At 42.5% G+C, this 13,471-nt stretch overlaps 1 protein-coding gene across 1 annotated transcript; it reads left to right on the forward strand.

Moving 5' to 3' along the window:
* Positions 1–13,259, forward strand: MINAR2 (membrane integral NOTCH2 associated receptor 2). Its single transcript, XM_048850368.1, has 3 exons — positions 1–165; positions 11,128–11,373; positions 13,080–13,259. The coding sequence occupies exons 1-3, from the start codon at positions 1–3 to the stop codon at positions 13,257–13,259; spliced, it is 591 nt and encodes a 196-aa protein (XP_048706325.1).
* Positions 13,260–13,471: the final 212 nt, after the last annotated feature.

The raw sequence follows: 13,471 nt of genomic DNA on the forward strand, positions 1-13,471 counted from the left end.
ATGGACTTCTCTGTTTTGCCAAACAACAACCATCCTGATAAATTCCTACAACTAGATGTGAAGTCTTTAATGAAAAACTCTGCCTTTCTACAAGCCAGCCTAGTAAAATTTCCAGAAGCAGCTTTTCCAGGCGCACAGCAATGGCACAACAAAGTCTATTTACAGGTAAGGTCTAAAGGAAAGACCTGAATGTTTGACTTCTTTCCTTATTATTCCCTATAAATGTTGTGGTTCAGAAACAAATGAAATTTGGGTTTGAACCTTTTGCTGTGGTTGCAGCCACTACATGTCCCTGACCCTGCACCACTGATGTCAATGAAAGTTTTGCCATTGATTTCAGTGGGAGCAGGAGCAAGCTGTGTGAGAACAATCTTCCTGATATAATGAGCTCAGACCTTATCACTCTCATATAGGTCCACACTTGTTAGTACTGGCACTGACCTGCTGACTCCTGGTTGTGGTATTTTTTAGCATTTCCCAGTATGTGTGTGAATGATATTGTGTAACATTAATTGTATTTATTATTATATGGGGTCATATGGAAACTTCCCAGGAACAACATGCTGGTAGGAGCTAGAGGGGAGGAAAATTCTGGAAGAGAAAAAATTCAGGCTTAAAATGGAAACTCAGTTACATCCTTAAAGATAAGAAGCAGCTACTGTCTCCCCATAATAACTGACATTAAAAGTCACTGACTGTGTACCATACAATTAACTTGGCTTTCATGACTGCTGTTGGGTGAGTTACTTAAGCAGACACCAGAGGGTTATTCCTGGGTAGTAGTTAGGGTGAAAGACAGAGGACACAGAGACAGGGAAGAAAAGAAGAAACCCTTTAAGTAGAGGTTCCCCTCATAGAGTTTTCCCCAGATTGCAAAATATAAAAACCTAGCCCTGTGTCCTCTTGGAATCAGCATGGGTTTTGACCTCCAGAAAGTGTTCAGATCTCAGTGGATGTTCTGGAAGACAGAACCACTTCACCGGTGGGGGGTGGGGGAAACAATTGCTCCCCTCTTTGGCTCTCTAGCTATGTGACTCTACTGGAGCCAAGTTGTTAGGGATGACTCCAACTGCAGCTGCCCCAGAAGTTGCCCTCAGAAGGGAGGAGGGTTGCCAACATTTTATTGCAAAAATAAGGGACAGTTTTCCTAACACACACACATAGACACATGCATGGCTGAGAGTGCGGAAAGTTACTGATTTTTCTTCAGGGATGGTGACTTGTGAAACTTGAGACGTCAGTAGGCCTCTAGGTGATGACAGAGGCTACAGGCCACACTGAACTCCTCAGGGCAAGTGCTGTGCTCTGGAGATCCCATAACAGCCACACATGTTACTCAGTCCTCATCTACCTGAGAGATTAAATGAACAGGAAAGGACAATCCCCACCCTGTGCATTGAGAACCTGCCACATCAAGCATGAGGGCAGTTAGATTTTCCTCAACTCTGCCATTGACTCACTACGACACCGGTCAAGTTAGTCTCCGTCCCTGGCTGGGTGAGATCAGACACCTTTGGTGCAGTGATACACAACATCGACAGCAGCTTCTTCAACATGAAACATCTTAATGTACATTATTGCTCTGGCCAAACAACTTCCTTCTTCCAAAGTAGGAAACAGAAAAGTTCAGCCTGTGGGGGAATGGGTGTAGTGAGAGTAACTATAATGCAAGACATTGCTGTAGTCATCAGGGGTTGGATTCAGAGAAAACTCTGGTATGTGTGAGAGGGAAACAGTTCCTCTTGTTGTAAGGTGCTGCCTCCGCCCCATACCTTTGCTTCCTGTTTACTATCACAGCCTTGGAGGACAGAAAATGAGGGAAAGAGTAAAATGAAAGAATCACTTTAAAACAGGGGAGGAAACCTGCTCCCCACAATTAACTTCTTGTCACCCTCCATCCTCTGTGATGTCAGATGCTGCTCGAGTCTAAGGAGAAGGCCACTGGTCCTGAAAGCAAGTAGCCTGTGCACTCCTCTCCCTCTGGTCACCCCTTGGGGGAGCCTGGCTACTTTCTGAGGAGGGTAAATAAGGTCAAGCCCTTATGTACTTCTCCCATTTACAGTGCTTGGGGAATCCTGCTTCCCCAGGGACCCTCCTCTCCCCTTTCCTGCTGCCTGTCCCCCAGTGGATGCTCTCCACCTGGTTCTGCTCCTGACCGTCTGTAAAAGCTTCACTTTCTGCTCTGAGACTCCTGCTCTGCGTCCTGTGCCCAGCACTGGACCACAGCCACAGCCTGGCAATTACTGAGGCATCACAAGGGGCCCAGTCCAGTGTGCAGCACAGCTGCAGTGCTGAGGGGAGCAAGAACTGGACTCCCCATCTTTGCCCCTGCAAATCACCCAGCCAGAGACCCCCAGTTTCCCTGCATGGCCCTCCAAGCTCTGGCCATTTATCAGCACACCTGAAGAACTACTGGTGCCATTCAGATTTGGCCTGGCCACCCCTCCAGAGGCCTGGCCACCTGCAGATGGTCAGCCAGGCCAAACTGAGGGGTGGTGAGTTTCCAATAATGGGGTTGCAAGGGGTGACCCCCCTACATGATTGATAGAATGATTTAGTATGGGACAGCCAATTCTTTTATTAAAATAAAGGTCATCGTAACAATAAAGGACTGTTTTTCTTGCCCTCACATAGGATTGTAACACATTAACACACCTTCTCCCTGCCCCAGCACAGTGCACTAACCTCAAGAAGAGATGCCCACAAGATCCAAGAGACTGGGAGTGATGGTGGCTTATTTCCCATCCCATCACTTTGTGCAGGTATGAGGAGAGCCAAACACAGAGCCCAGTCCTCAGGAGGGAATGTCCCAGCCTATTTTAATTAAGTAAGACCAGCTGTCATTGAGCCATCACTGAAAACTTCCAATAGGATTAAAACTGTAGAGAATGTTCTCCCTTAAAATGGCATCTTCCTCATAATCCCCCTGGAGAGAATTCTCCTGAAATTCATTCCAGCACCAGCACCATTCTCAAAGGGAAATTACTCAAATCACCATCTCCCATGGAAATCAGAGTGTTATTTTTTAAAATGTTAAATCTAAGGCACAAACTCTCCTTTCAATCATGTTCATTTGTAGATCCAAGTAGTTCAGCTAAAGCACTTAAACACAATGTGCATTTTTATTTCTCTTTTCTGCTGATGAGCAAATAAGGAGAAACTAAACACCTGATGTGTTCCAGACTTCAGAATAAACACGATAGCACAGTGCAGAGCTAATGGTTTAGGAATAACATGATGAACAGACTAATGGGGGTGTAAGAGGTAGTTAATTCAGAAACAGGAGGGGTGTGTTTCAGTTTTGAACAGGTGGCTGTGATCTACAGCCCTCCTAAAGTTATTAAACCTTGAGCATAGCTGAAACTCTCTGTCCAGAAATTCATTTGCTTTTAAGAAACATTGCTACTCAGGCCTCCCTGTGTAAAGTGACTGCTCAGCCATGTATTTGTGTGCTTCTTGGGACATTTGTCATGAGCTCATTCAACTGAAGTGCACTTAAGTGCTTATGTGTTTCCTTCACCGATAAGTGTCTTAATTTATTCCATTATATAAGGTAGGCTGATAAAAGTAATCTTCATTTCAGAGCAAAAGCTTTTTTTCACTTTCTATTTTGATGTCAGGCAGAGTGAATATTCGTTCCCTCTTATTGTATATTTTTGTCATGTAACTATTAAGTAAAATAATCTTGGTGCTTTCAGTGCCCTGTGTACTAACTGTGATTTACCTCAGCAAGTCTGGCTTAGGCTCAGCCCCTGCAGTTTGGTTCCCTTCTCTCGGCGCAATGACAGCAGCAACCTGTGATCAGACACTCTCCTTCAAGCAGAGTATTATATGTCAGATTAAAAGCATTTCAGAGATAACAGATTTAAGACAATAAACCAGCCCATACTAATGCTTGTTTTTCCCTAAGGCAACTCACTCAGCAGAGCCTTTCCCTATGTCAACCTGTCTCCCTGGACAGCTTCTGGCAAGTGACCCACTCCCTTCTTCCCTTGAGAACGTTTTTTTAACTCGTTAGTTTTCTTTTGATCTCCAGCCTCCCAGCTCTGGCAAAACAACACTTGCAATGTGTTGGCTACAGGAACCTTAAAGCTAACAGCTGGACCCGTTGTCTTCCAAGCATTTGTTTGAGATTGCTTACTTAAAGAACCATGGTGTTCCTTTTCTGTTGGTTCTTCCCACAGCCCCACCCTCCATTAAGTTAGATACATTCATATGGGAAATGCTAATAAACCACAATAGCTATACAGTAACTTTACCCCAATGACCAGGTCACTTATAATATTCACACAGACAAGGTAGATGAGGTAATATATTTTATTGGACAAACTTCTATTGCTGAGAGACACAAGCTGAGAGAGAAGTTTATCCAATAAAAGATATTACCTCATCCACCTTGTCTCTAAGAGCCTAGGGCTGACACAGCTACATCAACACTGCATATAATATTCAGATCATTATTGCATGTCCAGATTCTTAGATCGTACATAGCAGCTCCTTTTCTGTCACAGCTAGTTTCCCAGATGCATGCCTTTCAAGAAAGACAAGGATCTGTGCGAGTGCATTTCTCAGGGGTGTGACATAATGCTCTGAGGTGTATAATGAATTTATCACTTTCCACAGAATTAACTCAGGCTAATTATTTGCTAATGTAATTGTTGCCCTGCCGCCCACTTTCATTGTTATTGAGGAGTTTGTGCTGAAGCAACTCTTGGCAATCTGTGTACTACTTAAATTCCCTGGACCACTATCAGTTTGATTTTAGGCCTAGCTTGGTACAGACAGCCCTTGCCTCGTTCATTAATTATCTCTTCCTGGCAATTGAGAAAAACCAAGTGCACACCCTGACACTTTCACATTTACCACCTGCTTTTCTGTCCATTGACCATGAGGTTTTGTTGGCACAGTTGTGGACACTGACAAAGATAGATGAAGTGGTGCTTTAATTGCTCCATTCCTTCCTCTTGAGAGGACCCACATGGTCTAGTGCTGAGTGATTGCTCTTCTGCCCCAAGAGTTCTCTCATGTGAGGTGCTGCCAATATTCCATTCTGTCACCCTACCTTTTTGGTTTGTATTTGAGGCCACTACAGGAGATACGGAGCTGATCTGGGCTTCATTGTCATTGGTATGTTGATGACACTCAGCTCTACATCTGTTTTTCATTGGACTCAGCCAAGGCAGTCGCTCAGCACTCCAATATTTAGCCAAGATTGGGGCCTGGATTAGGACTAGCTGGCTGAAGTTCCGTTCAGACAAGATGAGGGTGATGCTAGTAGGCTGTGTATAACAGCTAGCAGAGATGGTGAAACTGATATCTTGCCCCTCATTAGGTGCAGTTTCTTCACATTTTCTTAGCATTGGTTGCAATCTATTCGCCTCTTGAATACCCAGATGGTCATGATGCAGCTGTAGCCAAGAGCACTTTGTAGTCATCTAGCACAAAGACTGGCACAAAGATTGCAAATTTCCTGCAAAGTAGGAAACTTGTCAGAGTTATTATTGCCTTTGTCACCTCTGGACTACATTTCTATAATGCTGTCTACATGGACCAATCAACAAACAAGATTTTCTTCAATGGCAGAGTTGGAATCCCACCTTCGACATGTCTAGGAGCTAAAGGTCAAGGTCAGCCATGCCATGAAAGTCATATGGCCTCAGCAAGCTCAGGGGAAGGAGGCACTGTGGGAGCAAAGGACTGCTAACCAAATATTATTCTAGTTTAGTCAAGTGACTCAGTGAAGTGACCGACTATGTGAGAGCTTGATGTAAGAACATCTGTTACAAGGTGTTATATAATATATATAGCAAACAGAATTTGACCTACAATATGTAAAATCACCTATTGTGTAGAAATCCCTTTGATCCCTACTTACAGTAAACTGGGCTTGAGACCAAGTTTCTGCCTTAATTCTTGATTTCCTGGTTTTGATGGATCATGTTCTTTACTTTAACACATTTTTTTTTCATCATAGGAATAGACAGAAGTACGCTGAAACTTCAAAAAGTTCTAATGATTAAAGAAAAAAAGCCAAAAATTAGGTATCATGTGATGTGATTTAAAATGTTTTGTAAATAAATAGATCATGTTGTAGTTTATGCCATGAAATAATAAAATTACTAGGTTGAATTAGAAACCCCACCAAGAAACTAGGTCTTCCAGGAATGGAGCCATCTTTAATTCTCTGTAAGTCTTCAGGTTCATTGTACGGCCGCATTCTCTACACTAGATTTCTGTCCTACTTAGAGGTAGGAAAAGAATTCACAATGAAAAATTAGTCAAAGCATGTTGCCCTTTTTCTGCTGGCAAGTTACTTGTAAAGCAAACTCTTCAGGGTTTGCAGATTTACTCAATGAATACTTGGTGTATACATTTCTGACTGTGGCTTCCTTATCAGTTCTTCAGTATAATGGTTGCTCTGACTGTTCACTGCTCCCAATTCACTATGTGTGTTGTATGAATAGTCACTTAAGTCACATGCTATTATTTCTGTTTAGATCCCATCAATTCCAAATCCACAAAGACCTGTCAAGCTGGCTTCTCAAACTTATGTTATATATATCATCAATACTTGTGTACTTGCACATTTGTACCAGGATTCACAACGCTTTCCCTTTCGTTGAACATTCTTATCAACACAATCTGTTTAGAATGAAAGTCTATGCAAAGGGGTTGTGAATGAATATTTATAATATTTTTCTGCATATTACCCCTCTTCTATTTCTCTGCTTCTTGTGTGCTACTCTTTTCTTGCGGGATGCCTGCTATCTCTCTGTCTTCTTATCCCTTAAACCTAAACCTCTACTTCTCTAAGGCAGCATCTTTCCTTCTCATTCTCTATTTTCAGGGCTACATCTACTTCCAAATCTCCAAGATAGCATGCTCTGATACATTCATGTTAATTACATCATCATCTCCACACCGCTATGTCTTCCCTGCAAATCTCCCACCACATTTACCAGACCTACTCTCATAAAAATTCTAGCTGCCGCTGCCATTATCTCTTCCCCTTGATCATGCTCATGGGTAGTGTATACCCACATTCCTACATCACTATTCCCCATGGGGAAGAAGGGTTAATTAGATTAACTGCTGGGATGCAGTGTTAATTAGATTATTTGATGCAACACCAATAACATGTGGTCAAATCACCATTGCACTGAGAAAAATTTGAACCAATTCGCCTGTCTTTATTTTGAAAGATTTTTATTTAAAACAACTGCTTTAAAATTCAACACTGTCAAGGCACATTCTCTTCACAATATTTTAGCCTAGGCAGGATGAACATTCCCCTGGTGAGAGTGCCCACTTTTTTCAATGTAATCTTCTCCTACTTTTAAAAAAGGCTCCAGAGGTGATCCTGGCAATTAGAGGGCAGTATGCCAATTTCATTACAGGCAAATTGGTGGAAACTATCAGATGCATAGATGAACACAATGGGGGAAGAGTTAACATGGCGTTTGTAAAAGGAAATTTTGCTTCATCAATCTATTAGAATTCTTTGAGGGGGTCAACAAGCACGTGGACAAGGGTGATCCAGTGGATATAGTGTTCTTAGACTTCCAGAAAGCTTTTAACAAGGTCCCTTACCAAACGCTCATAAGCAGAGTAAACAGTCATGAGATAAAAGGGAAGGTCCTCCCATTGATCAGTAATTGAGTAAAAGACAGGAAACAAAGGGTAGGAATAAATGGTCAGTATTCACAGTGGAAAGAGGTAAATAGCGGGATCTCCCAAGGATCTATACAGGACCAGTGTTGTTCAACATATTCATAAATGATCTGTGAAAAAAAGGTAAACAGTGAGGTGGCAACAAAATGGCAGATTAAATTCGATGTTGATAAATGCAAAGTAATGCACACTGGAAAACATAATCCCAACTATACATACATAATACATGTTATCAAACAAGAAAGGGATCTTGGAGTCGTAGATAGTTCACTGAAAACATCTGCTCAATACCTAGCAGCAATTTAAAAAGCTAACAGAATGTTAGGAATCATTAGGAAAGCGATAGATATCATAATGCCACTAAAATCCATAGTACGCCCACACCTTGAATACTGTGTGCAGTTTTGGTTGCCCCATCTCAAAAAAGCTATACTAGAATAGGAAAAATATGGAGAAGGGCAACAAAAATTATTAGGGGTATGGAACAGCTTCCATATGGGGAGAGATTAAAAAGACTGGAACTGTTTAGCTTAGAAAAGAGTAACTAACGAGGGATATGATAGAAATCTATAAAATCATGAATAGTGTGGAGAAAGTGAATAAGCAAGTGTTATTTACCCCTTCACATAACACAAGAACCAGGTGCCCCCTGATGAAATTAATAGGCAGCAAGTTTAAAACTTGCTTTGAGCAGGGGGTTGGACTAGATGACCTCCAGAGGTCCCTTCCAACCCTGATATTCTATGATTCAAACATAAGGAAGTACTTCTTTACATAATGCATAGTCAAGCTGTAGCCATGGGATGTTGTGAAGACCAAAATTATAACTGGAACTTATCTATCAGTGGCTCTTAGCCAAGATGGTCAGGGACACAACCCTAAGGTGTCCCTAAGATTCTGACTGTCAGAAGATGGGACTGGACAACAAGGGATGGATCACTCGACAATTGGCCTGTTCTGTTCATTCCCTCTAAAGCATCTGGCACCAGCTGCTGTCAGAAGCCAGGGTCCTGGGTTAGATGGACCATTGATCTGACCCAGTATGGCCATTCTTAAGTTCTTATGCTATGTTCTCCAAGTACATCCATTTTGCAAGCCTGCAGGAAGCATCATTAAAGTAATTAAAGAAACACAGTAAAATACAGGCAGCAAGAGTAGACAGTTTAAAATGCCAACTTAACTGAAAACAGGCCAGCAGAAGCCAGATGGCTCTAGTGCCAGCTATAACTGTGATGTGAAACCTCTGTCAAAGTTAAATACTGACATACGGCAACGGCAGTGAGCTAACACATGGGCTGTGGGTAATGGGGATCCATCTGCCCTCTAGTACCAGATCATGATGATTATGGATGGGAAACACTTAGTTCCTTGTGCATGGGAGAGAAATAAGAATGCCTGAATGATATTTCCTCACTGGATTATGTATATAGAATCTGCTGTTTTCTCTCCCCCCTCACATTATTTTAAAAGAAACCAACCGCCCCACCCCCCCGCCCCGCGCACACACACACGATGATTGGGGAATTAGTATATATTAAATCTCTTCATTTATCCCTTGGAAGGCTGAAAAAAAGATCTTGTTTTGCTTGCCTTTGAAACCTTTTTTGGGTAAATGAATTTTGAAGCTGCTTAGACCTTTTATGGAGGTGTGAGAAGGAGTATTTGGAAATCTGTTTTGAGCGCTTCTCTGAGATATTTTTTTTTTAATAAGGCTGCTTTAGTATGTGATTCTAACTCCTCTCCAGTGCTCCCTATGATGCAGTCACCAGTCCAGGCTCAGACTTCAGCTGTCTCAAATCAAAGTTTCCAGTCCAAAGAACTGTTAAGGAACTAGGAGAGAAATGTTATTTTCTAACCAGGAGAGTTTCATTTGTACTGCACATATGCTGTAAGAGTAATTCTGGGACTGCCTTTGGACAGCTATGAATTTATTTAAGGGATGTGATGAATGTATCAAAAATGTGTCTTCCAGGGCTGCTAGAATTCATTTAATTCAAAGTAGCAGTGAAAAGGGAATTGTGGTGAGCTGAAATTGTGCTGTTCAGGTTTCTGGTAACAGCACTGGCCTGCACAATATTTGCCAGCTCTTGAAGGGTTTGGGGCTTCTACAGTGCCTTCACCAGCAGAATTCTACCCCAGCCCAATATTGGGCTTTGAGGGCCCCTTTACATTGCTCTAGCACTTTTACTTGACACAAAGGGCTTGTCTACACTACCCACCGGATTGGCGGGCAGCAATTGATCCAGCAGGGTTCTATTTATGGCATCTCGTATAGACGCGATAAATCGACTGCTGAGCGCTCTCCCGTCGTCTCCGGTACTCCACCAGAATGAGGAGCACAAGCGGAGTCGATGGGAGAGCATCGGCTGTTGACTTACTGCGGTGAAGACACCGCAGTAAGTAGATCTAAGTACGTCGACTTCAGCTGTGCTATTCACGTAGCTGAAGTTGCGTATCTTAGATTGACCCTGCTCAGTAGTGTAAACAAAGACTGTAGACAAAGAATCCAGAACTGGGGTAAGAATCTTACCCCCGTTGTCCCATGGTGAAACTCCACTAAATCAATCAAGATATATCCACTTACACCACTGTGTCAGAGGGAGGGAGGGAACAGGGAGCAAACAGGTGAGTCTGCACTCTGATTGCTCAGATGTTAATTAGTTCCTCTTAAGAAAGTTGATGGAGAAAATTAAACAATCAGGCTGGCTGGCTTGGCTGGGATAAGCTGCCAAAAACTCCATCAGCTCAAGGTTGATAAAGAGGCAGGAAGGAAGGCCTGGGGAAGAGAAAGGGAGCCAGGGGTAGTTGAGCCCAGTTACATGGAGACCTCAGGGAGGGAGACCTCTGTGCTCCTCAGGTCCTGAGGAGAGGGCCAAAAAAAATCATGGTGGTGCTGTAAATGGACTGTTGCACTGGGACTGTTGTGGAAATAGTGGAGGGAGCTTAAGATAAAAGGGTTCAGTGAAGGTACAATCAGTGGAATCTGTTCAGTTTCTGCAGAGACTAAAGCAGGACAGAAGCTATGTGAAGTTACACCCATGTGTGTTTTGGGCCCTCAATCTCTAATGCATTTTGGTCCCCACAACTCTGCTTCAGCATCATATATTTCTTTTGTCTTCATCAGAACAGCAATTCTAAACCCAATTCTTATGGCAGTTATTTTGTTGCACTTGTTTTCTATGACAGTCGTCTCTTCCAACAGCCATTACCATGCCAATTCATACCGACAGCAGCATTTGGCACTCATTTTGCACAGGCCCTCATTCCACACAAGAAGAAAAGCTGCACGAAGTGGAGAACCAGCCCTCTTTCTCTTTCTGGACCATAACAAAAAGAGTAGGCAGTTATTATTTTACAGTTAGTTCTACTGCACAATAGACTGTGAATGTGTAAGGGCATCTGTGTCATGAGAAGAATGAGGATGATAACCATATTTTTGTCCTGACTGTCCTGCAGAGAGAAAAAAGAAATGTCTTTGAGCAGCCTGGCTTAGAATTGAGTGGGGTCAGTCCAACAATGATTGACAAAGCTCTTGGTCAACATATAACCACGGTCACCTTGAAATCCACCATCAAGCGCAATCCCTTGTGCACTGACATCCGAACTGATGATGACTGGGCAGAGAGGAAAAAAAAACCTTCCTGGACTGTTCAAGACTATGACAAGCATTCACTGCATTCTAACCTAGCTAACTACTTAAAGGTATTGTGCTGTAGACTCATACATGAAGAAACCCAGATGCTATGTATTGTATTTTCACTTGAACCACTGAATAAAATGAGGTGCTCATTTGCTGGTGATTCTGGTTTCAGAAGTAAATCTGAACATGTTTTTGTAAGGATTCCATAGCAATATGGATCCAATCATGAGAGGTAGGATAGTAGTATGGTTAAGATACTGAAGACTGCAGTTCAGTCCTGGCTCTGCCACAGCCGTCCTCTGTCACCTATAGCAAGTCACTTAATGTCACTTTTCCCCATCTTTAAAAGGTGTATAATAATATTTTCCTCTCTCACACAGGGGATGTGGGGGAAAATTCACATTTGTTTGTAAGGTACTAAGGGCTAGATCTAGCCTAGAGCCAGGATTGAACTGCAGTCTTCAGTATCTTAACCATACTACTATCCTACCTCTCATGATTGGTACTTAGATCTAATTCCCACTTTAGGGGACCTAAGTCCAATATTTAGCCACTAGTGAGATCCTGAAAAGCCCTGCTCAGCTGCTGCCTAATTCCATAGGTATCAAGTCACTAGGCACTTGAGTTTCCACTGGTAAAATCCCCATAGGTGCCCAAATGTTTGCCAGTGCGCATGCACACAGCCGCCTAAGTCCTGCCGTGGCTGATCTGCTTGACACAAAGCCCCCATCTAACCACCAGCAGGGTCTCACATTAGGCATTCCCCTGCTTATCTTGACTGCAGGGTGTGATCTGGTAGGCATTCTTAGGGCATGCCTCGCCCACACAAAAGACAGCTGAGGGGAGGTGGTCCCCAAAAGCCCAGTAGTTAGGATACTCACCTGGGAGTCCTAGTTTTGAAGCCCCGCTCTGCCTGATTTGGAGTGGGGGGGGTGGATGTTTCCATCTCGTCTGCTGAAGCTGATCTACTTTTTATAAAATACTTAAACATTCATTGGAGCAGGGCCTGGAACCCAGGTTTTCTACCTAAGTGCCCTAATCACTGGGCTAGAGACTCATCCATTCTCTCTCACTGGCCTAAATCCTGCCTCTCTCCTCAGCAGTTCCTAGTGACTAGCTTAGGTGGTTCCTTGCTCAGCTTGCTGGCTTCTGAGGATTCCATTCGGAGGTGCTTCTCTCCTCATGTGACTCATTCAGGGATGTGGATTCCATTAGGTGGCACGGTACCTAAAAGTAGTCCCTTTGTGGATCTAGCCCTAACCATGTTGATGGTGGCCATATAAGGACCAGGACAAATAAATTATGTCTAAAATGTACTTTTTCAAATAATTTAACTTCTCATAACCACATCCCCACCACCCCTACTCCTTTCTGCTTGTGGGTTAGTGTGTATTACTTTTAGGGTTTTGTGGGGTTTTTTTTACCGTTCTCCTTGCTGAAAAGTGAGTCCGATCTGCATTTGTAAATTAGCACCTCTGCATCAGCATGAGAATGTCAGGAGGTTCCTTCTGGGTCTCTATCACATTTCAATGGCTGGTGTCCTACATTAGGTTCCTGGCTGAAAGCTATGGTTTTAATAGTCTTCTGTGGGACAGCATTCAGCATCTATGCAGCCTAGAGTTCAAGTGTAAATTTGTCTGATTTGAATTGTGATGTTTTAAATTAATTAATTACTGAGTGATAACCAAAATACTCCTGACCAACTATGTTCTGGTGACTTTACATACAATACAGAGGAGCTGGGTTCATTTTCTGATCTTTCTTTTAGGAAAATCCTAATGATCTACAATTTTGGATGGGGGATATTTATACCCCTGGATATGACACCTTGCTGAAAAAGAAAGAGAGAGAAAAGAAATATTCCAAATGTTGCCTAATTGTCCTGCTTGTGGTATTTGCTATCTGCATCTTGATTGCAATCGTCACTGTTAGCATATTATTTACTTGATACAGCCAAATCCAGTCACAGAGGTTTTCCAATAAATGTTTTTATGAAAATACTTTCCTCCCCTGGTTTTATCTGAATTTCAAAGTTGTTGTCATGAATGTAATTTATTTGACATTTAAGTTTTATGAAATCCCTATTCAGCATAAGGAATCAGTCTTTGGAAGAGAGAAATACACTGAGCACTACAGTACATGCTTTATGTTATCTGTATA

The sequence above is a fragment of the Caretta caretta genome, chromosome 5, assembly GCF_965140235.1.
Source record: "Caretta caretta isolate rCarCar2 chromosome 5, rCarCar1.hap1, whole genome shotgun sequence".
NCBI lineage: Eukaryota > Metazoa > Chordata > Testudines > Cheloniidae > Caretta > Caretta caretta.

What these genes read in the sequence shown, in the direction of transcription:
- MINAR2 (XM_048850368.1), top strand. Translation starts at nt 1, where the DNA reads ATGGACTTCTCTGTTTTGCCAAACAACAACCATCCTGATAAATTCCTA. An exon ending in ACAACAAAGTCTATTTACAG is followed by an intron (nt 166 to 11,127) that starts GTAAGGTCTAAA and finishes ACTGTCCTGCAG; the next exon opens with AGAGAAAAAAGAAATGTCTT. An exon ending in ACCTAGCTAACTACTTAAAG is followed by an intron (nt 11,374 to 13,079) that starts GTATTGTGCTGT and finishes TCTTTCTTTTAG; the next exon opens with GAAAATCCTAATGATCTACA.